The 24,837-nt window shown below is 34.5% G+C and overlaps 1 protein-coding gene across 3 annotated transcripts in view; it reads right to left on the reverse strand.

Annotated features, from left to right (window-relative positions):
* The window catches only part of Csmd3 (CUB and Sushi multiple domains 3), an 842,017-nt gene that overhangs the window by 656,864 nt on the left and 160,316 nt on the right, over window positions 1-24,837 (reverse strand). For all 3 annotated transcript variants that reach the window (XM_090339296.1, XM_090339294.1, XM_090339297.1), the window contains exon 4: window positions 9,070-9,264. In XM_090339296.1, coding sequence (XP_090195422.1) covers window positions 9,070-9,264 — 195 coding nt within the window. The remainder of the gene's footprint in view (window positions 1-9,069; window positions 9,265-24,837) is intronic.

The following is a 24,837-nucleotide window of genomic DNA, read 5'->3' on the forward strand; positions in this document are numbered from 1 at the left end:
TCAACCAAACATTATACAAAAAGGAGTGATTCTGAGGCCACTTAAATGTCAGGACTTAAGATTTTGTCCTGTATTTTTAATTTCATGATAGATGTTTTATCATTGAACATTTCAATGTCATAGATCCTACATAAACAGGCAACCATTAGATAGAGAGACTCCCACCAAAGACTTTTTCCAAATGAATTTTTTTATTATGTTTAACAACAGAAAATATAGATCTTTAAATTGGGGACAGTCCACAAAAATAAGTGCCTGATAGATTACTCAGTGTATGTGTAGTGCTCATTTTTCTCTTTCTACTTATTTATCCTAAATTATTTTACCTCATATTTAAGTTGTGGCTTTATAAAAAGCCACAGAATACCAGATGGCCAGTCCTGTGGTTCATTGAGTTTAAATCCTAGCAGGAAGGTAGATGATTGTTTTTCAAGGTCCTTATCATGCATCAAACAGTCTATTTTACTACAGGGCAAGCTGAAGCTGTCAATAGAACTTTGGCTGAGGATTCTTTATTATTTTAATCTAAGTCATATGCTTATATAATCATATAAATGTTTTGTAAGCACTGATATAATTTTTCTTTCTAGCCACTAGGGAATGGAGATTCATACTAGAAACGAGAATTTATTAGTGGCTCAATAGCCTTCTAATGGAAAGAACAAGTTCATTAAGTTATTTGTATGATTTCTATAGATGTACTTAATTTGGGGGTACACTATGTTTTTGAATATTTACTTTTAAATTAGTTTTTGTCAAAACAAATACAATATCTGAAAATCAAGTCATCGCAGAAGAATATAGCTCAAATTTACACACAATTGTCATAAAAATTAATGCATTGTAGCCTCAAAAATAACTGATTGTTCCTTTTGATTTTAAAGCACTATTGTCAGCAAATTTTTCTTAGAATTACATAGAAAGAGACAGAAGTGAAAATTAACCGTAAGTTAAACACCATAATATAAAAAATCTACTATGTACAAACCATATCTACTTCTTAAATGTGCAAACGTGTAAATTAGTTTATAATAAAGGGAGGGAAAATAAACTGTTGAGGAAGAGATGCAAAGTACTAGCCTACCGTCAGTATTATGCGTGTGACCCTGGGTTAATCCTGAGTATTGCAAAAAAAAAATCTGGGTCATTATTTTCATGATGGAGAAGAAAGAAAGATCTTGATTGGAGGAAGATACAACTCACATATACAGAATTGGAAAAAGAGAGCATAATTGGAATATTGCAAATAAGACTGATGACTTCAGAGGTACTTTCATGTAAAGAATAAACCATGGCCACTCTTTAAACACAAGATACAGTCCAAAGGATAGATAATATTGCTTGCACAAGTGCACTGCTCTCTTTCGCAAAACATTAAAGTTACATTTGAGCAATGATCCTGATCTCTGTAGGGTTTATTTTCCAAATACAAAAGCTCTGTATTTAAAATGAGTTTCATGAAGCCTGGATCTCCATCCATCCATAATGTGCTTTGTTCATAATTCATAGTATATGTAAAAGTTCAGGCACTGAATATATTTCAATTTTGAGAATAGAAATTAGTGGACTTTCAAATGCTGTAGTAAACTTAGGACATGATTTGTCATTAATGGTGTACATTTCTTATTCATCCCAATCATTTTTACTAGATTAATTTGGGTATATTTTTTCCTTTATCTGCCACGACTCAGAAAATCTAATTCTACTTAGAAGCTATATATGTCAATTTCTGGTGCTGTTTTCAGCTCTCATTTTATTTCTCTTTCTGCATTCAAATATACACACAGATATATATATATACTTTCTTATTCTTTATACATATACATATATTCTATAGATATATATTCTTTATTTTATACATATCCCATTTGTAAATAATATACAAGTATTCCAATACAATGACCTCATTTAATCTAATCCCTTTTACCTTCAAAATATTCTAAAATACAGATATATACTCACTTTCTGACAGAAAAACAACTCATAAGTTTTATACTCTTAGAAAACAGGCCAAATCCTTTTCTCCATTATTCCAAATACAACTAAAACAACCTCATCAAGCCCTGATTGTTGATTAAACAGTTTTATTTTGCAGGGAATGGAAAAACAGTGAGTGAAATGTGATACTTATAAACACATGCATGTGGCCTATTTATACTGTAACTTTTTGTATGAGGCATTGAAGTGATCATAGAACTTCATTTCAAAGTGACTCAAGTAATTGTGTGAAGAATATGCTTTCTTCCTTAGTATCAGACTTTTTTCTGCTAAACACTAGAACCTGATATGCTCATCAGGATAATGACATCAAATTGTGCCCATATAGTATTGCTTTAGTAATGATAATTATGGTGGCAAATTCAAAGTCTATACTAAAATATTTCTCTGAAGTAACATTTAAAATATTTAAAATAAATCAAACCACTAATTTTCTAATGTCACGAAGGAATTCTTTTTAATTGTTTTATTGCTTTCATATAACTGTAAAAAGGAGTCTCCATTTAACAAACCAGCTTGAAATGCATCTTGGTAAATGACTTTCCTTTTAACATTCTCATATATCCCTCCCCAACCCTCTCCTTTCCTCACTCAAAATTTTGTAGGATATACAGAGAATGTTTTCACTTACTTTCCACCATTTTCTTCTGTTTATTGATCTATAATTTTTCCTTTCACCCTTTTAAGTACTTTTTTTCCTGGTGTTTTGTTGACTCTTGCCTTTGCCTTTCTACACATTTACATTATTTGGGATCTTTGAAGCTATCATATTTCAGTTAAAACATTACTATATACTTCGATATTACCAAGTCCAATATATTTACTTATAAGTTTGTAAGCTAGTCTAGTTTCCACATGAAAGGCAACATATGCATCCTTTTCCCTTTGGGCCCGGTCTAACTTTACTTAATGTAATGTTTTTCCAGGTCTTTCCATCACTTAATGCACAGCTCATGTGATTTAGATATTCAAGAGTATGGCTGAGTTATTTTATTCTTTTTTGTAAGGCAACTTACTATCCAAGTTCCTTTATCATTTAGAGAATTATAAAAATGCATTATCTTCTTTGGGAGTAGACTGAATCAAAAGAAAGAGAGCAGTTTGTTAGGTCTTGTTAATTGAATGTGAAAATGTGAACAGATTTTTAGCTACCAAAATGTAAGAAATGAATGTCCTGGCCAGCAGACAAAAACTGAACTCTATCACATACTAGTACTTAAAATACCATAATTGTGTATTTTTTGCAATTTAGTTTGCAATTTATTTTTATGTAATGGATTGGTAATGGTCAGGGACATTTTCTTGCCACGGGACATTTGGATAGTTATAACATCGTTACAGGCTTTACACAATTGTAACTATAGCAGATAGTCTGGGGGCTACTAATGATTAATATACAAGAAGCATAGGTATTTGCTCCCTGTAATGTGTCATATGATACTTAAACAATATAAGATTCTTAAAATTTTTCAAAGTAAAAATCAATGTTAATAAATTCTTTAATAAAAAAATTCCAATCTCTCCTTCTCTAACTATTATGTTTCTTGCTGCTAGTGTCTCCTACCCCAGGAAGCTATATGAATACCGTATTAGAAAACAGATTATTTTTATTATATAGAGCATTTACTCGGTAGTTCATTAAAATACTTTTACTAGCATTTTATCAATAATAGATTACTAAGGTAATGTCCGATTGCTGAACATACCATTTCAGCATTAAGTATTCTTTGCATTCTATACATAGAATAAATTGTGTCTCTAATTTTCTAATGCATTTGTAAATGATTCTTGGTGAATGAATTTAACAGTATATAAACTCATTACCCCCTTCCATAACTTAAATCACTACATTTTTGAGAATTTCTGTTGCAATTTAAATATAGAAAAGTATCTGGTTATAGCTTCTAGTCTTTCCATCTTCAAATACTATTATGTTTTTTAATTAGGCTCAGTTGTAAATTATATATATATATATATGTATATCCAGAATTCCTGAACAAGGTTTTCAGCAGGAAATACCACGTTCTGATAAGCAACTTGAATGTTTCTTTTCCCTCAGTAGTTTTCTTCATATTATATTAAGATATAATTTTCCTTCCAAGAAAAAACAAAAACCTGTTGGAAGCCTATCTTCATTGCTGATTTGGATAATGGACATTTATGTTGATTTGTCAGAGGTATCAGTTGCCTCCTTAGCCCATTTGATTAAAAGCCCTCTCAACTATTTCATGTGGGTCAAACAGCACCATTTGTCCATGTGACCGGTATGTTACTAATATCTAAACCTTCTCCCAAATTACCACACACCTGTCAGAAAAAAAATTAATCCCATCAACAGCTCATCACACCTGACCCCTTACCTGATCATTACTTTCCTTTATACCACATGCACATTTTTTACACTTTTATTTTGGGCTATATAATAACATGGCCAAACATTCAAGATTACTAAATACCTATTTTATTCTTTAATTCAATGTTCAACATTTTCTGTTCCAATGCCCAATTTCCAGTTCTGATTCCCAAAGTCCTTCAAATTGGCACACTCACCAAATTGTTGAAGAAGGAATGATAGTCTGTCTTAGATTCAAATGCAGCAACTCTGATGTGTGTGTTAATTTTACACATAGTTTTTTTTTTAATTAATTCTCCTTGGGATATGAACTATATATCTAAATGCTTCATGGGAAGCAGAATATTGTGAAATTTAACAGCTTTCATGGAGTCATAGCATATCCATGTTACTTTTCCAGCCAGCTGCTGTTAATTAGACAGGAGGGTTGTGAGCACTAAGTAGCAAAGGACTCAGGCCACATCAAAGCTCTGTTGGAATAACCATCATGGAAGCCTCTGTTAAAGGAGCCTCTGGCGCAGAAAAGTCAAGTGCTCTGAGTTTACTGCACTTTCATTCCAGATTTGGAGCATGCAGGCATTACGTTCCCCTTTTATAGGAGATCTCTTAGCTGGGCAGCAGGCTGTTCTTTGCCTTTTACGAATACCAGCAGATGGTGTTGATAAAATTTATCCTGCTTGTGAACACCAAAAAACCCCTACACCATACCCTCTATGTTGATGTGGCATTCGTTCCTCCCATTTAATTAAATTATTATTGTTGTGAAGCCTCAAAGAACTCTCAAAAAGCAAAGGTTTCCACAAGGAGAGACTTCATGTAAACTCCAGGAAAAGCAATAAGTGGCTCATTACAAAGTTATCAGCCCCCTGCAAAGTTATAAATTAAAGAATCAGTATGCTATCAAGTGGCAAGAAGCAGACAAAGAAGATATGGACAGAGTACTTTCCTGGTGCTTTGTTGTTGTTTTCTCATTTTTCCTCAACCCTTTGGGGCTAGATAACAAAGATATTTGTGGCAAATGCATTAGCCTTAAGTTTTAGTTAAAAAAGGTTAGTAGGAGATATATTGCAACTTAGAAAATTGGATCATGTGCTCTATGAAGTATGGCTTCAAATCTACTCTAAGCCAGTAAATATTAGCAACACATGAGGAGGACTTTTGAGGCTGGATAGGAAAATCTGTATTTTCTACATGAATTATTGCTTCATTCACGATGATCCTGCTCTATATAATTTGTATTTTTAGCCATCCACTGTGAAAATGTCTCTTAAATCACTGTCCCTAAATGATCTTCCATCCACTCCACTGAGAGACATTAATACCTTCCTTATCAAGGTGTCTTCTGTTCTGCATACACTTTGCCATTAAAGCAATTATCACCCATTATTGTAATGGCTTGATTGCCACACAATCTATCCCACTGGACCAAAGGTTTTTAAAGATAAGAATTGTTCCTTAATCAGCCTTTTGATACTGAGCACATGAAATACTGCTTTTCATAGCACAATGATTTAATAAGTATATTAGAATGAGTAAATGTATTGCTGAGCATTATTCTTAGGAGAAAAGGTGAGCGTGGTTGACTAATTGGAAGCAGACAATTGTTCTAAATGCAGTGTGCCTTTTGGTTGGTTTGTTTGCTTGTTTTTTGGTCTGTCACTGGGCTTGAACTCCAGATCTAGAAACTATTGCTATAGTAGAAGTGATATACAGAGGAGTTGTATATGTATAATTCAGATAAATATTACATTTCTGTTTGAGCAATGCCCTCTCTCTCTCTCTCTCTCTCTCTCTCTCTCTCTCTCTCTCTCTCTCTCTCTCTCTCTCTCTCTCCCTCCCTCCTCCCTCCCTCCCTCCCTCCCCTCCCTCCCTCCCTCCCTCCCCTCTCCTCTCTCTCTCTCTCTCTCTCTCTCTCTCTCTCCCTCCCTCCCTCCCTCCCTCCCTCCCTCCCTCCCTCCCTCCCTCCCTCCCTCTCTCTCTCTCTCTCTCTCTCTCTCTCTCTCTCTCTCTCTCTCTCTCTCTCTCTCTCTCTCTCTCTCTCTCTCTCTCTCCCTTCCTCCCTCCCTCCCTCCCTCTCCCTCTCTCTCTCACTCTCTCTCCCCCCTGCCCAGTCTTTCCTTCTCAACCCCATCTATAAATTTAATGATGTTGGGACTTGAAGGACTGGGAGCTCTCCCTGTGCCTTTCTGAGTTCAAGGCTATCATGCTTTGTCTTGAACATAGCACCACTTCCAGATTCTTCGAATAATTTTCTGGAGATAACAGTCTCACAGGGAATATTCTGCCAGGAATGTCAGATGCTCTGAGCTCAGCCTCCTGAGCAAGAGTCACAGACAAGAGTCACAGACAAGAGTCACAGATGCCTGGGTATTTCATATTAGCCAGTGATTGTCACTGTTTCATTTGTTCACCCTTTGAGTTAAGAAGTTCTAAGCTTTCTGAAAAAAAATAAAAATAAGACTACACATCTTCACAGATAAAACTCCATTTCTCCTCATTATAATAAAAATGTTAAGGAGAGATAGAAATTAATTTTGTGAAGGTATAAAAAGTTCTAGTACAGAGCCAGAGAGAATGGCTCAAATCCAACCTCATCCCAATACCCCATTTGCTTGGAGACATTTTTCCATGGCATTCTCACATTGCAGCACATCTTATGAGATGAAATTCTAGCTGTCCTTCATATCAGAGTATACTCAACAAAACATTTGCTTATCATAGAGCAGAAGAGTATAAATAGTCTCTTCCACAAGTGTAAAGAACAAATTTACATACAAACCTTGTGAAGTATAGATGCTAACTGCCTTCAGAGCAAGGAGAGGAAGGGATGGTTTACCACATATGTTTCAACTTCCCGAATTCAGGAGTAGAGAATTGTAACAGAGACATTGGTAACTTGCAAGTAGAATGAAATTTTAGACTCTCCTATTTCTGATGTGTAGTAGTTGAGAACTCTCTAGCAATTATTTTTAAATATCTGGACTTTGGTTTGTGATCATGAAATTTAAAAGAGATAATGCTTGTAATTTTCTCAGCATATTTCAGTGTTGGCAATGGTAGATAATAAAGGAATCATAGTGATTGCAGAGCAACAATAGCTGTGATAATAATATTAACAGAACCAGCAACGGAAGAATCAGGTACATGTATTAAAAAAACAGTGCAAATATATTTCAGAGATTTTAGGAAGTAGAAGGTATAGGCATTCTTATTTGATATTTAACAAATGGAATATGTGGGGAGTTTCTCTCACTGAGGAGAGGTAAGTGATACACACTTGGCTGATGTTAATCAGTTGGGATAATTCACATGCTAAGGGAGAAAGCTGGGATGAGAAGCTGCCTGTGTCTAACTTCCATGGTGACTTGCATTCATTTGAAGTCTCCTGTTTGGGAAAAAGCTAGGAATTTATATATCTGCATTTCTTTCATGGTGGAATCATATGAACGTATGTCAAAAGATAAATGAAGTAGCACTCATTTGGGAAGAAAGTCCTGGGGGGAAAAATGGGGATCCTTAGCATTTCAGAGGACTAGTGTTGTCTTTGTATTTAGACATCTTTATGATGTCTATTTTCAGCATTCTGTAATTAAACCTTTATTCACATTGATACATTATTTTTCATGTAGCATAATTACTTTTATGTTTTTAACTGTACTGAAAATACTATTGATATCACAGCTGTAATGCTAGGTTCTCTTAAACAAACCCTCAGAAGACTCAAAGATCTCATAATATTTAAAGAAAGCCCAAGCAATGATAAATACCATTTCTACACATCAGAAATTCCTTGTAGTTTCTTATACAAATATGAAGGCCTCTATGTATACATTGTATATATATAAATATGCTTACAAGATTTATCTTTGTTGAAAGATTGAAGCCTGGCATCACTGTTTTCATATTTCTCTGACACTGTATTCATTACCCAAATAGTTATGAGTAATTATAAAAGCATTCTTCATTTTATCACAAAAATAAATATGCTTACAAATATAGTTATATTTCTTTGTGTCACTGAGAAAATACTGATCTAGGAAGGTGGCTTAGTAGCACAGCCCCTGAGCTCAAACATCAGTACTCCTAAAATAATCATTTTAACATGTTTGCATTTAATATTCATTTATTTTGTCATAGATTAATAGATTAATGCAGTACTTTATGTCAGAAATAATATTATATATACTGCATATATAGTGTCCATATATGCAATATATATACACTAAATACATTACATTTTAGATTCTATTGAAGGATTAAGTGCTGATTGTCCTCAAGTGCATTAGCTGAACACAACAATTACATTTAAAGTTTTAATTAAGTCAATTGAATTAATTTTGTCAGTCATGGAGCTTGAATTTTGGGCCTGGGAGCTATCTCTGAGCTCTTCATCTCAAGGCTAGTGCTTTACCACTCTGAGCCAAAGTGCCATTTCAAGTGTTTTAGTGGTTAATTGTAGATAAGAATCATAATTTTTAGTGTCCAGGCTGGCTTTGAATCATGATTCTGAGATCTCAGCCTCCTGAGTAGCTAGAATTACAGGCTTGAGCCACTGGCACCCAGCGTCACTCGAAATTTTAATCAGTATAAAATACCTCCCAAGACATGAAGAAGGGTATCAATGTTTGTGAATTAATGAACCTTCTGTATGGTTAATATAATGTAACCCTTCTATTAATTACAACAAAAATATATGGAAAAATAAATAAAATACTTACCTCTACAAATGGGAACAGGGAAATCCCATGAGGCAGTATTCACTGAGTTGGCGATGCAGGTCAGCTGAGGATGTCCATCTAGTATGTATCCAGTTACACAGCTGTAGCGGATCTTATCTCCAACATCAAATCTTGTCCCATACAGTACACCTTTAGGTGGAACTCCTGGATTTCCACAGGAGCTACTCTGCAGTTCTATTAAAAAAACAAAAATGAGAAAGTGAGAATCTATGGTCATTTCATATATATTAAAGTGTAAAATGGTAAAAATCTTCTGTGCATGTGAGTATTTTCCTTTGGAGAGAGTCACAAAAGAAATGTCTTCTATTTCAATACCCATTACAGTCAAGTTTGTCAAGAGAAACAATTTTATGGTACAGGTAAACTGTGTCATTATTTGTGTTGGAAAATTTTAGATATTTTGCATCATTCAGTACTCACAGTAAGCTTTGAAATCAGTACTACTTATTATTTCCAGAGAAATAAACTAAGATCAATAGCATCTTAAAGCTTCTTCAAAGTATAATTTTAATGACACCCTAATAAGTAAACCTATTTTCATTACTTTAATCTATGTGCCTCTGATATTTCTAAGTAAACCCTTAGGTATGAGCATTTATTTAGAAAAAAAATAAACATTTGGCTTAAAATTCAAATATAATACAGTGATATTTGATAAATTTGCCCAGGAAAACGTACTTGTTTGTATTTGCATAATAAAAATTATAGTAATAAATACATCTTTAACTAGATCAAAGTGTCAGAGCAGAAAACGTTACTCATTTCCATGTTATTTTCTCATTTGATGCTTCAAAATAAGCAGTAAAGAAGAAGGAAGATGGCGCCCAAACACTAGTACCTAGCATAGCTCTCTCCCACCAAAAAGAGAGAGAGAGAGAGAGAGAGAGAGAGAGAGAGAGAGAGAGAGAGAGAGAGAGAGAGAGAGAGAGTGTAGGGGTGTCCCAGGAGCTAAATCCCCTAAGAATTCAATAACCACGAAATTTATGAGGAACAGAGAACTATATGAACTGGGAAAGCAAAACAAAACCAAAAAAAAGCTCATAACCAATGCACTCAAAGAAAAAGAATGGTGTGGACCCCTCCACCATCCTTCACAGGGGAGCCTCAGTGTTGAAAAAGCAGTCCTGCAATGCCCTGTGCCGGGGGGCCAGGAACTTCAAGATCCTAGCAGGCTGTAGAATCCAGATGTAGAAAACTCACAGAGCCTGGGCCTCTAGACAGCAGCTGAGATGGGAGGGGAGACACACAGACCAGGAACACAGAGTCCCCAGTCAGGCCCAGGATCTGTGAGTAGCCTACCAGAAGGCACCCAGCTGCCTTGGGAATGCAGTGCTGATGGTGAGCTACAAATCTTAACCCAGCCCCCCCACCCCTCCATCGCCAGCCCTCTACCCTAGGCCATAGAGACTGGAGACTGACAGGCGCTAAGACCCTGCATCCCCACAACACTGACTGTTATGGAAAGCATGGGGAAGGTGCCTGGAAGGGAGGAGGTGGGGATGCGAGTAAGTGCAGGCACATGCATGTGGGTCAATACCTGGTAGGGTGCACTGCTGCTGGGAGCCAATGGCAAGCTGGAAACAGTGGGGCTAATTACCTGAGACACAGGCACACAGCCACAATGGCCCAGTGCTTCCACTGGGAATCAGGTGTGCGCTTTGCCCTACTATGGAAAAACAGAAAGAGCAAGGGTAGCAATCCTGAGCCACCACTGGAAACTGGAGGGTATACCCACAAGGGCTGAGCCTTCATTCTGAGAACCAGAACGACCAGCCACCCTGCAGAAATCTCGAAAGCGCACATTTTCAGCTGAGCCCTGCAGTTAGGAACTGAGCAGGCAAACCAGTAACAGTTGTGTCATCTGGCTGACACTCAGGTGTGCAACTGTGCATTATAGTTGGGCCCGCCAGCAAAGGCCTTACACTCTGACACGAAAGTGCACACTTAACTGGGCTCTGCTGCTGGGCATTGGTTGGGCAAGCCAGCAACAGTGGTGTTATCTAGCTAAGACATAGATGTGGGCACAGCCAATAACTGCGTGCCCCCGCTGTGAACCAATGGGACCCAGTGGGTGTGTCAGCACTACCCCGGCACTCCTACTGGGAATTGAGTACATGCTCTGCTATACTGAGGGAAAGCCAAAAGAACAGGTGGGCCCTGTTGCTGGACATCAGGTGTGCAAGATAGCAACAGTTGAGCTATCCAGCTGAGACCTAGCCACACACATGGATGGCAGTTCCCGGCCAGCACTCGGGGCAGGCGGGTGTGCCAGCAACTGCTCTACACTCATACTGGGAATCAGGTGTGTGCTCTGGTAGGGCACACTACCCTACCACGATAACACCAAGGGTGCACAGCAACAAATGAGCCTGTTGCTGGGAACCTGGTAGACAAGCCAGCAACAGTTGCACTATCCAGCTGAATCCCAGGTGTACACACAGACAACTGTGCGCCACTACTCAGAACCAATGGGCATGCCAACAAAGGTGGTGTGGTCTGCTGGAAACCAGCAGTACACTCCTCCAGACTCCAGAAATACCAAAAGTACACATCCACAGCTGGACCCAGCTGCTAGAATACAGCCAGCAAGTCAATAATGACTGTACTATCTGGCTAAGAATCATGCTTATGCACAGATACCCAGAGAAACACCAACCCATGACCAAGCCAAGACCACCACCAGCAGAGAAAACTAATTGCAATAATTGTAAAGCCTTGAAACCTGAATACAGAAGTCACAAAGACAAATCTTGAAATTTATAAATAATCAAGGACTCATGCGAACTCCAAAAGGAGCTAAAAGTGAAGAGATGGGAGATAGGTCACCATTTAAAGACATGCTATTAGTCCTGACCAAGAAAATAAAGAGAATTCCCAAAATAATTCTAGGAACATAAACAGGGAATTGCCAAGGAACTTCTCGATTTTAAAAGAGAAATAGAGACAAAAATAGACAAAGTTTATACTTCTTATTTTGAAAGATGAACACCCTCAGATAGAAAATAAAATATCAGGAACACTATATATTTTTCTCTGTGGCCTACGGAACATTCGCCAACACACAGATTGGAGATTCAACAAATGGGATTACCAAAAAATAAAGTTTCTGTACAGATAAAGACATAACGACTAAAATAGAAAGTCAGTCAACCAATTTGGAAAAGATATTTACCAACAATACACCAAAGGCTTAATATCCAATATCTACAGGGAACTTAAACTGATCCACCAAGCTCAACTGACCAAAAGAATAAAAATAGTGATATCTATATACATAAAGATGTATACAATTTTTATCATAACTTACAGAATATAGTATGAATGAATAAATATGATTATAATAGAATATGTTCTCATTTTTTACATTCTTTCCATTTCTGCATTTAGTTATTTCCTTGCAATATCATTATAATTATATCATTATAATTAAATAACATTGAAATGATCAATTTCAACATTGGGCAAAATATCAGAATACAAAATAATTTGTTGTGTGTGGCATTAAATTTATAAAATTGAAAGATAATTATGTATTAGAATTGTATACAGAATTTAAGCTTATATTTATATACAACAGTCTTTTTGAAACATTAAGGATATTTTGTTTATGTTCATTTACCTATTAATTTTTGATTGCTGGTGAAAGGACAAAACGATCACCAATAAATTTCAAATACTAAATCATTTTAATTGATGAAATATATATTAAGAACAGAATCTACATAGAATAAGATATATTTTACAAATAACATTTTTACTTTGAGTAAAATATATTTCACAAGTAGCATATTTACTGAGTTTAAAACAGAGTAACTATCGAGGTAAATGCATTTTGATAAAATGCATAGCAATTTAATACTTTGTGTATAGTATTCACAAAGGCACCCTCTTAATGAAACTACCACTTTTGGCCTTATAATCAAACTTATCCTCTCATTTCTACCCCTACAAAATAATTAAGGTCAGGACTTCAATTATTATTAGCTTATATATCAAGGAAGAGAGTAGTTTTCAAACCATTTCACTGGAAGTAGCTAGATGGGAAATGAAATGATAGAGAAGAAAGCCCTAAATAGTTTTTCATGCTCAGATTTTGATATTTAAATGAACACATAAATATTATTTAGAATAAAATATGTAAAGTAAAAGCAGAAAACATAGGAAGTAAAGTATGAATGATTAACATGTTCTGACTAAATAGCTGGAAAATGTATACATTGAATAAAAATGGCTAAAAATAGATAAAAATTTCAAACATGTCTGCTCTTCACTTTCAGGAAAGCCCTAATATTACTTGCCCTTGTCTGCCACCGTGTCCAGTATCTTCTACACATCACCCACTGTTGAATGACTGTGCTTAATTAAGATGTTTCTTACTCAGGTTAAGAAAGTCCTCATTCTGTATTCACTGCTCATGGATTCTATTTTTAACTCTTTATCAAGCTTTTGACTTTGAATCCTACTCTAAAGTGTCTGTTTCAGTTTTCAGACTCTGAAAACAAGATACTATGTTAATATATGAAGAATTCTATAATCAGCCATGAAAAGTACTGTTCTACATAGCCACTGCATCTTGATTTTAAAAATGAACACTATTGCATTTAAGATGTTGAAACGACCAAGTAATAAACTGTTTTAGAAAAATTTAACTAACACTAATTTTTAGGTATCATTTCTGTAGCCTTCAAGGGCTGGAATATGAGAGAAGGATGAACTACTTGAACACACACACATTTGTACTACAAATATGTATGGTAAGTAGTGATACATTTAAAACAATATATAAGGCACTCTATTCACAAACAGGTTTAAGCAATACAGTGATGTCTTCATAATTCTTCAAATATACATGTCAATTAGCTTTATAATGCTGTTACTTCAATTTGCTTCTGATACAAATAATTACCTAAAGAGGCATAATTGCTGAATAGATTGTAGTGTTTACTTTCACCAGCAAGTGATATCAGTATATTGATTGAAAGGCTAAGGTGACTATACTGAGACCTTGAAATCTCTACCATGCATAGATTAAAATAAAATTTGAGTAGAGGAGGGACTGTTTTAAAATAGTTACCATTGTATTTTTTCTTAATAGTCAACCATTTTTATGAACCATTTTTATAAAGGAAGGAAACTGCCTATTCACTCCAGTTTTATTTGAATTCTATTACAGGTAACTGTGCTATGAGGCCTTGATCAGAGATAATGGAGAAATGTTTAGAATACATAATTGTGGTGAAGTGAGAGGATCCTTGAAAAATGAATGTCAAGACTACACTCAAAATTTATCTGATATTCAGATGGAATAATGTATATGTTATTTATCTTCTAAATAACAAAAGTATCAGCAAACAATATAAAGACTTTTGGGCAACAGAAACCATGGCAATGTAAATATTTTTGCTATAATGAAACAGGAAGAGAAACATGGAAATACTCATCAAAATATCAAAGTCTAAATGTTTGCCAATAACAATTATGTCATAAGAAATCAGTCATCAGAAACCCTTATGATTCTTGTGACATTCGTAGTGCCATATGATGAGTACCAGTAAAGACAATAGCACTCCTGTGGTAATAATTTCAGAAAGTTAATCTAGGCAAAAGATTATCAACATTCAGTTATGACCACTCCTGCACATTTAAATATTTAATATTTCCTCTTATATCTCACCACAAAAATATATAATTTCCCTATGTTTTAATGAGAAACATTGAGACGTAGGTAGGAGAAAGATGGGCAAACAATTGAGAAAAAAATTCGTAGAGTTGTAATTGAAGACTAGATTTTCTAAATGTCATAGATCAGTTTACTATATGTAATGCTAACTACAAAGTAAAAAGAAGAGAATCGTTCTCCAATTGTTTAATGAATATGTATTTTTGGCAATGTTTTGAGGAAACATTGATTGGCATAATCATGCTGACGGATTTATGGATATGGAAAACTACAAAGTAGTTTAGTAAAAATATTCATAAAAGAATGGATTTCATAATTTTGCATAGACTCATCAATATGAAGTTATGTCTATCATTAAATAGTTATAGGGGATACTATAAACACTTCAGAGTAGAGTCACTGAAAATATTACTGAAACGTATTCTAAGTGTAAATCAAATAGGGATTTTCATGTTTAATCATGGTATATTTGCTATAAGAATTTCCTAATTTAGTATCAATTCAATCATCAAAAGACATTTGTGTTGAGCATCTACTTATAAAAGAACATAAAAGTATTGTAGTGGCTTTAATATGTCCTTGTTTCTGGACATTTAGGTAAATGCCAAGGAGTGGAATTGCTGGGACATAGGTGAGCTCTATGTTTACCTTAGTCTTTTCAGGAATGCCCATATTGCTTTCCAGGTGGCTGAACAAGTTTATACTCCCACAATAGTGTAGTAGCTATCCCTTCTGGCTACTTCTCCTGCCAGCATCTGTTGTTATTAGATTTTTTTTTTGCCAGTCCTAGTTATTGAACTCAGGGCCTGAGCACTGTCCTTGGGCTTTTTCCTCAAGGCTAGCACTCTGCTACTTGAGCCACAGCACCACTTTTGGCTTTTCTATGTATGTGGTATCTAGGAATGGAACAGTGTGCATTCTAGGCAAGCACTCTATTACTAGGCCAAAATCCTGGCCCATTATATTTCTTAATAATGGCCATTCTAACTGGAGTGAGGTGGAATATCTTTGAACCATTATTTACCTTAGCTAAGATATGGAACCAGATGGCCTTCAATAGGAATGGATCTTTTGAATGGATCAAAAGATGTGGTTCTTATACACAATGCAATTTTATGCTGCCATCAGAAAGAATGTCATCACCCCATTTATAAGGAAATGGAAAGACAGGAAAAATCATATTAAGTGAAGTATGCCAGACTCAAAGGAACACAGGCTTCAAGGTTTCTTACATTTGTGATAATTAGTACACATTTAGTACTCTCCTAGGAGAGGATTACAATAGTTCAAAACTATGCATATAAAATCATATAGGAAAAGACTAAATGAAAGGAACTCTAGGATATGGAAACAAGAGCTTTATTTTGTGTGATTGTTGGTCTTAAAGTACTATATTATTTCTCTTCTCTTTTTTTTGCCCTTAGGGTTTATCTCATGTTGTTACTGTATCTGACTTTATTACCTTGTATATTGTATATATGTTTGTTTATTTGAAATAGGAAAGGGAACAAGGGAATGGGGAAAACAAGATGATTGGAAGGGGCGGGGCGGGGGAGAATAGGAACAAAAAAATGAGAAAGGCTATCAATGTGTGAGAAGTAAAACAACTACTACCTGACAAATGTAACTGCAACCCCTCTATACATTATCCCAACAATAAAATTAAAAACAAAAAACAAATGAACTAAAAAAATTCAATGTGAATTAATGCACCTTCTATCTGGACAATATTATGTAACCATTCTATTAATTACAATAAAAAAATCTATGAAAAAAATTCAATGTACATCCTACAAAATGGATAGAAAGGGTGGACTGGGAATGATGGAAGAGAATGTTGAAAGGGGTGATGTCAATCAAGACATACTGTATTCATAAGCTAATTTGATGAATGGCAACTCCTTTGTACAAGTACTTAAAATAATACAAATATTCTTTCCTTAAAGATGAAAAAAGTATATGTATAATTTACATGTTGAATAAGTGAACAATCTATGGAAAATAAATTTCTGCTTCATTGTTATGACTAACTTTGTAATTAAGACTTTTAACTTAGAAACAATTATATTCCTTTAGAACATGATTGTATTGTACCTGTCACCTATCAATAAATGCGATTTGTCTATTAGATCACTTTATTTTGTTATTAAACAAATGTTAGTACTTTAGTAGTACAATTCTATTACACCTGTTGAAATAATACAAGAAATTATGGGTCTTATCTAAATTTTAGTTAGAAAATTTTTGTGCCCAATTTGACAAAACTCCTATAGAGTTGTCATTGATTCATTCATGCATGCAGGCATGCAATTTTTTATTGGTATTGAATATCCAGAACCATAAGAGGCACAGAAATTAAGAGGTATACTTAATATGTTGTAACAAAATGTAAAGAATTAAAACATATTAAAAACATAAAATAAAATGTAAATCCTCAAAGATGGTGTACTTAAGTACAGAATTGTATGCCATTGTTTCATTAGAGATATCTAGTAAAATTCTGTCAACCCATTTAGAAAAAGATGGATTTATACAAATAACCATGTCAAAACAGCTTTTGCTATAAGAAACTCAACTTGTTAGGAACATATTAATAATTGAGTAAACCAAGATTTTTTAAAAAATAATCGAGAACAAAAGCTGACCTTGAAAATTAGAATCAAAAGTTGAAAGGAAAGATAAAGGGCACTTGTGTGCAGAATTGCATAATTATTCCATCAAATAGATGAAGCATGATCCTGCTGAGATCAATTAACAATGCTTTAAAACACTGTAAAGTTATATCTATGAAAGGAAGTAGTTTGTACTTCTTACAGAAAACTAATCTCTGAGTTTTATTTCCCATATGATTAAAAATAATTTAGGGGAACATAATTTCAAAGCAAAGGGAAACGATTGTACCCACTACCTGAGACTTAAAACCACTGAACAACCTAACTCATTTTCTGAAGTGTCAGTGATGTGAATATTCTATATTACAGATATGGCATCAATTCATCTGTACAAGGCATAAATATTGGAGTGTGATAATTCATTGGTGAACTTGGTTGAAAAAATTGTTCATTATGAATGACTTATGAATCCTGTTCCCAGCACTTTTTCTGCATTACATATAAATGCGGTGTGTGTGTGTGTGTGTGTGTGTGTGTGTGTGTGTGTGTGTGTTGTGTGTCTCTCCAGTTGACTATGAGAATCTTGAGAGTAAGTACACACAACTTTGTGCATCAGGAAGTCATCACTTCTTGTTTGAGGAAGTAATGTAGGACTGTCATGCTTGTTATATCATTCAATAGGAAATTATAAGTGATCATCACACAGGGGTTTAAAATATAAAATGTTTAAAAACAAGAATGTAAAACTAGTTTTATAGAACTCTAGTAGATTTTGAATTAAATTTATGTTACTGTGATAGCTGAGTCATATTGGAATGTAGTTTGTATGAGGGAGATTGAATTTTTTTGGCATTCATTTTCTTTCTTTTTCTGTAAAAATTTGTTCAATTTCTATAATATATTTTCTCTTTCTCTCTCTCTCTCTCTCTCTCTCTCTCTCTCTCTCTCTCTCTCACACACACACACACACACACACACATACACACACACACAGAGTAACTTTTGTGGGGGGGAAAGGGGTCATGGGGCTTGAAATCTAGGCATGGGCACTGTCCCTGAGCTCATCCACATTTTCGTTATATTAACATAACTTCTTATGGATATGATTATGTCCTGGTCTTCACTAGGAGCCTATAGAGGGAGAAAATAGGAAGACACATTTGCCATCTAGTTACATGGAATATAGGTGTCAAAATAGTACCAAAGTCAAAGAAGTAACATAGAAGACAGACATATTAGCAGATAAAAGTGTTTTAAAATTTCTAAAAATGAATAATGCTGCATCTGGTGCAGGGTGGCATTTAATAGCTTGATTCAGATGAACAGAAATATGTGAATAGACTCTGCTTCCCCTATGACAGAATTGGGACAAGGATCTGAATTACACTTCAGATCAAAGCAATTTGATTCTTTAAAAAGATGTGTTAAGCTGATCCTGGGTAATATAATGAATTACATAATAATCAAAAATGAGAAATCAGAGATGCCACTGTTTTATAACAATAAATATCTCAGCAAATAATTATTGAAGCCTGTAGCAAGACTGCCAATCAGGTCTGACAAAAATGACACCATATCAATCTTGTTGGAAATTATAAATCCTTCAAATGATAAGATAAACATCATGTTCTAATAATCAGTTGAACCTAAACATTTATAAAAAGTACTTGCTTTATTATATATTTATACCAAAGGAATATTATTGTGTGAAATTATTTCAATGGAATTTTAGTTGAAGAGTGAAGGTTCAAATAAATTCCAGGCATAAGACTTACACAAAGGGACATTTAAGAAGTGATCAAGGGTAGATCAAATCAGGTTCATCATAAAGAACAGAATCCATAAGAGGAAAAAGGGATAAATATCAGAAAATATTTACAATAGCAAACATTATAGAGGTTAAAACAATAATAATCTTAGTGTCAAGTTCTTCTGTTTTGCTCCAGAACAAAATAAATGATCAAAATAAATGATCAGTAACTTATGTGTGACTTTTATTGGTCTGGGTGACGATGGAGAGGACAGAGGTAATCATACACCCAGCGTTGTTGCTGTGCTGTCATTTTCTTTTTTGTATATTTTTATTGTAATTATTAGAAGGGTTACATGATATTTGCCAGATATATGGTGCATTAATTCCCATACATTGATACCCCATTTCCCTCCTCCATTACCTATCCAATTTCAAATAACCAAATACAAATATATCTGATATATCAGGTAACAGAGTGAGATACTGTAACAATATGAGATAACCAAGGGACAGCAATCCCTCATCTCTTTTGCTGTGCTGTCATTTTCTGGGTAAATCCTTTCCCAGAGAAAGGTAGCTTTCTGTGAATTTGGGGTTCTAAGTTGATATTGGGAAAAGTAGATTTTACTTCTCCTCATTGTTGACACAGCCCTTTTATGGTAAGACTCCACAGTGTTTTAGCAATAGAATAGAGCTCCCATTTCAATTTTTCTAGGAGATGCATGGAATGCTGTTTTGTTAATTTTGCTTTTTTTCTTTATTAGTTAAAAAGGAACTTTATTTCAATTCTCTTATTACTGTGCTTATTTAACTTTCATTTTTAGGTGCTCTCTTTGTTATAATTGCATACTATTATTTGGATAATGTACAGAGGGGTTACAGTTATATTCATGAGGTAATGGGTACAATACTTCTCGAACTTCTCATGTTTCTGTACTCCCTTCCCCCCCCCATTTTATACCCCTTTCTCTCTCCCCATCCACTCCGAATCATCTTGGTTTCCCCTTCCCTTCCCTATTTCAAATAAACAAATAAGTGTATATACAATATACCAATCAACAAAGTCAGATACAGTAACCACACGAGATTAAACGTAAGTGGAAAAAATGAGAAAAGAAATAACTTCACATAGTACATTAAGAACAATAATCAAAAAGATAATCATCTTGTTTCCATAACTTAGAGTTCATTTTCTTTAGTCTTTTCCTGTATGACCATTGAATCTCTCAAAAACAAATCCCCAAAGAAACAACCATCCCATTAAAAAGTGGGCTAAAGACTTAAAGAGACTTCTCTGAAGAAGAAATAAGAATAGGCTATGCACACATGAGGAAATGTTCTACATTTCTGGCCACAAAAGAAATGCAAATCAAGACAACTTTGAGATTCCACTTCACTCTAGTTAGAATGTCCATTGTCAAGACATCTAATAACAACAGATGGTGGTGAGAATTTGGTTAAAAGGGAACGTTAATACATTTGTTGATTGGAGTGGAAATTTGTTCAACCACTCTAGAAAGCAGTATGGTAATTCCTCAAAAGATTAAACATAGAGCTCTCCTATGACCCAGTAATCCCACTCATTGGCATTTACCCAAATGTCTAGAAACAAGGTCATACTAAAACTATTAGCACAACGATGTTCATTGCAGCATTATTTACCACAGCTAAGATATGGAAGCAACCCAGATGCCCCCCAGTAGATGAGTGGATCAAGAAGGTGTGGTACTTATACATCATGGAATTCTATTCTGCAAACAGAAAAAATGACATCGTAACCATTCATATGAAAATGGAAAGACTTGGAAAGAATCATATTAAGCGAAGTAAGCCAGAACCAAAGAATATAAGCTCCATGGCTTCCCTCATTTGTAATAATTAGTACACTTCCTGTATTCTCCTAGAAGAGGATCACAATATCTTCATTTTCTGTTTTTTTTTAATGTTTCCCGGAAGTGTTTTATTTATTTTTCTTCACCAAGAGAAACTGTGTATGCCTACTGATCAGAGAAACTTAGTAGAACACAAAAGGTTAAAGTAAATTATGCTTTGTATAAAGCCAAGAGAGGATGATCTAATGGTTGAGGTCAGGTGGATGAATAGACTCTGTGGGACCAGAGATTATAAAAGGTCCCATGCTCTGTCAAACAGTGGTTGTTACCTCCTTTGTCTTGTCTCCTCTCTTATTTCATTAATGTTTGTTTCTTCCTTGTCCACATTTCCAGTAGAAAAAATAATACTGTGGTTATAAGAGAATAAACTATCATCTGGAGTGCACAGTTCTAGAGTGCATTGCTAACACATGCTAAATCCTTTGAAAACAGCTCTGAGGCCTGAAAGATCCAAGAGTTTTGTGGATGTATCATGAAATATGTTTGGTTAACACTCTCTCAAACAACTTCTTTTTTGAAAATGTTTCATTTGTTAACAGTTACTTTCATGTAACTTCGATAATAGTTCTCACAAGCTATAATCTTCTCTATATCCTTCATTTTCTTACTAATTGAAAAGGCTTTGAGTTGATCCAAAATAATGAACTTGAACAGGTATGCTACATGGCTTATCTGATTTTTAGGTTTTAGGAAGGTTTGCATTCTTCCTCCAAAAAACTTAGTTGCAATAAGAGGACTATTATCCTAAGGTCATCACTGGAATTAAATTTAACTAATCTCTGTTCCCTCATTCCTATTGGACTAGAGAAAAAAAGTCACCTCAAGATAAAACTCGAAGGATCAAGCAGTCATCACAAGAGGAAATCAACATACAACTTTCACATAGAAACCAAATTCCAGAATCTGCAAGAAAAATGCATTTTTGTTTCACAGGAGTGTATATCAGTGATTGGACAGTGATTCACATCTTGTAAGAACCTCAGAAATGTAGTTTTGATGTAGCTTCCTACTAGTTTCAAATATAAGAGTGTAGTAGAAAATGATAAAATTAAGCAGTAAACTGAACAGAACTTATATAATAGAGTTCCCTCTCCTTTATTCTGTTCAGTTTACTGCTTAATTTTCCAAAACAGAACTACACATTCACTCCAAATCTGATCACATTAGGGATGTCTCATATCCCATTTGATGAAAAAAATTTTCTATAATCACACCTCTTTGTGCGTGCCTATTCACATATATTGCTTTAATCAAATATCAGTTGCCCTTGCTCCAATATATTACGTGGGGTCTTGCTTCCCCATTTTGGAATCCATCATTTACTTCACCATTTTGGAATCTTCATCCTTCTTTCTATCCAGATCTCCTAGCTTTTGAGATCTGAAAGAATGTCTTTTTTCCAAGAAGTTTTTCCATATTGTCTACTTATGCTTGTGGAAGTATCTTAAAGAATTGGGAAAAACAGAGAAATATGAGAAGTCCCACATTAAAGTCTCTTTTGGACATCAATGTCTCCGAAATCTTAATGCCATTGAGAAGTGCAGTATCAGACCACAATCTTTTCAAGAGCAGCAATAATTGGGAAGTCGAAGCAGAGACATAGTAATTACATAAGAATTTCCCAGATGACAAGTAATACAATGAATCTTGTTGACTTTACTCTTCTAGAATAACATTCAATATTAGCTCCTTACTGGGACAGTTCTGTAAGTGTAGAATAAATTTAGAAACAAGAAATATATCTTTCCAATTGTTTTATATTCTTACCATCAACCCTGCCATTAGAAAATGAAACACAATGGGAAAATGTCCACTAATGAGATCAAATAAAAGTGCTTTGAATCCTATCTCCATCATTTAGCATGATCAACAAGGCATTTTATTTTTTGATTTTATTTTGCATATCATCATTCTCTCCAAGACTTACTTTTGTAATGCAAGTAAAGTGATAAGAACATACCCATGATTTTCCTGGTGAATTCCTGATAATCATTCATACTAGTGTTCATTTTATGTTGTTTGTGTCATACTGAGAAGATGGCCAATCATACAGGGGCTCATTTTCCATTCACAGGTATTACCATAAAATTTTTGGCCCCAAATTTCAATCCACTCAAACCATATCGCATTTAATAATGCAAAGGCTTTTTAGTAACATGTTTGCATTATTATTCACATAACTAATCTTCACTGTGATTTTAACATTTAGTATATATTTAGCTTTTTAAAACAATACCTTCTCATCATGCTGACTAGTTTTGTTACTGGTTATAGCTTACAGTATATTATAATGGGTATTGATTCACCAAAACTTTGAAAAGTAATTGAATCTAATTATGAAAATTATCTCTGTTCAATAGCTTTCACTAGATGACTCCCACATGTTATACTGTCAGACTGCATACAATTTTCCCTAATGTGACCTACCCAATTGCATTTCAGGCTTCATTCAATGAGCAAGCACATTTCTGATTAAAATTAATAAAGGCTATGCATGGATTGAGTGAGGACTGCAGTTATTAGGACCGTAATATGAATATAAGAGAATTAAGTATCCTTGGACCCTCTTACTTTAATTAAGCACCCAAATGCTTTTAATCAAGCATATAATTAAAATTTAGAGGAAGTGTATTGTGTGCTAATTGCCATTGATTATTAATAATATGCTTATTTATGCATGTAAACCCTATAATACCATATATCGCCACATGGTATCTGAATGACAATAACAGAGTTCTACATAATGAAACTATTAATGAAATGGAATTTTGCAAGAAATGTTAAGCAAGAAAATAGCTCTGCTTTCTATTTTTTCCTTTTGAAAAGTAGAACAAGTCAAATTAATTTATGTAGGAAAAAATAATTGTCATATTTTACTTTCTTTCCCAATCACATTTTTAGGATAATATGTAGGCTGTTAATAGTTTATTGATATCTAAGGATTTCACATTGAGCCAAAACAATTCATTCAGTCATTATTTAAAATGATGTATATTCTGGCAATAATGATGTACATTCTTTTATTTGGTTATAATTAATATTTAAAAATAAATTTCATCCTATTCTATAGCATTCTGATGCTCTCAATCCCTAAGTATTCCTGTCTTCCTTGCTTTTACATAGTATTCTGCAACACAGATTGTTTACTAAATGTCTATGGTATCACAAATGCAGATGTCATAGAATAAATTGTAGATAAAAGAGTAAACAGGCAGTGCATGATGGCTCACTCCTGTAATCCTAGCTACTCAGGAGGCTAAGATCTGAGGATGGTAATTCAAAGCCTGCCTGGGCATTAAAGTCTGTGAGACTAATCTCCATTTAACCACTAGAAAACTGAAGGTAACAGTGTGGCACAAGTGGTAGAGCATTAACCTTGAGCTGAAGACCTTATGGATGACGCCAGGCCCAGAGGTCAAGCCCCACAACAACAAAAGAAAAATGGAGTAAACAAGACATACTTCCTTATGGAATCTGTTTTCATACTAAACATGTGCTCTATCATTACAATACACATCTGATCCTCATAGGGTTTTTGAACTAAATTTGTGAGTATGGAGTGTGGAGTGGACACAGACAATAAAAATAACAAAGTATATGTACTAAATTATTAGTCAACAATAAGGGTCATGGAAAGACACTAAAATAAGAAAATAGGATATCTGATCATCCATCCCAAGAACAGGAAACTGTGAACCAAATACCTTTTAACACAGAATGCCTTCAGTATTTATGGGATAATAATTCTTCTTTGAAGTAAGGTGGGCTTTTACAAGAAAAATATTCACATTCTGATCTTCTCAGTCTGAA

Source organism: Megascapheus bottae, chromosome 9 (genome assembly GCF_031878675.1).
Source record: "Megascapheus bottae isolate mThoBot1 chromosome 9, mThoBot2.hap1, whole genome shotgun sequence".
NCBI lineage: Eukaryota > Metazoa > Chordata > Mammalia > Rodentia > Geomyidae > Megascapheus > Megascapheus bottae.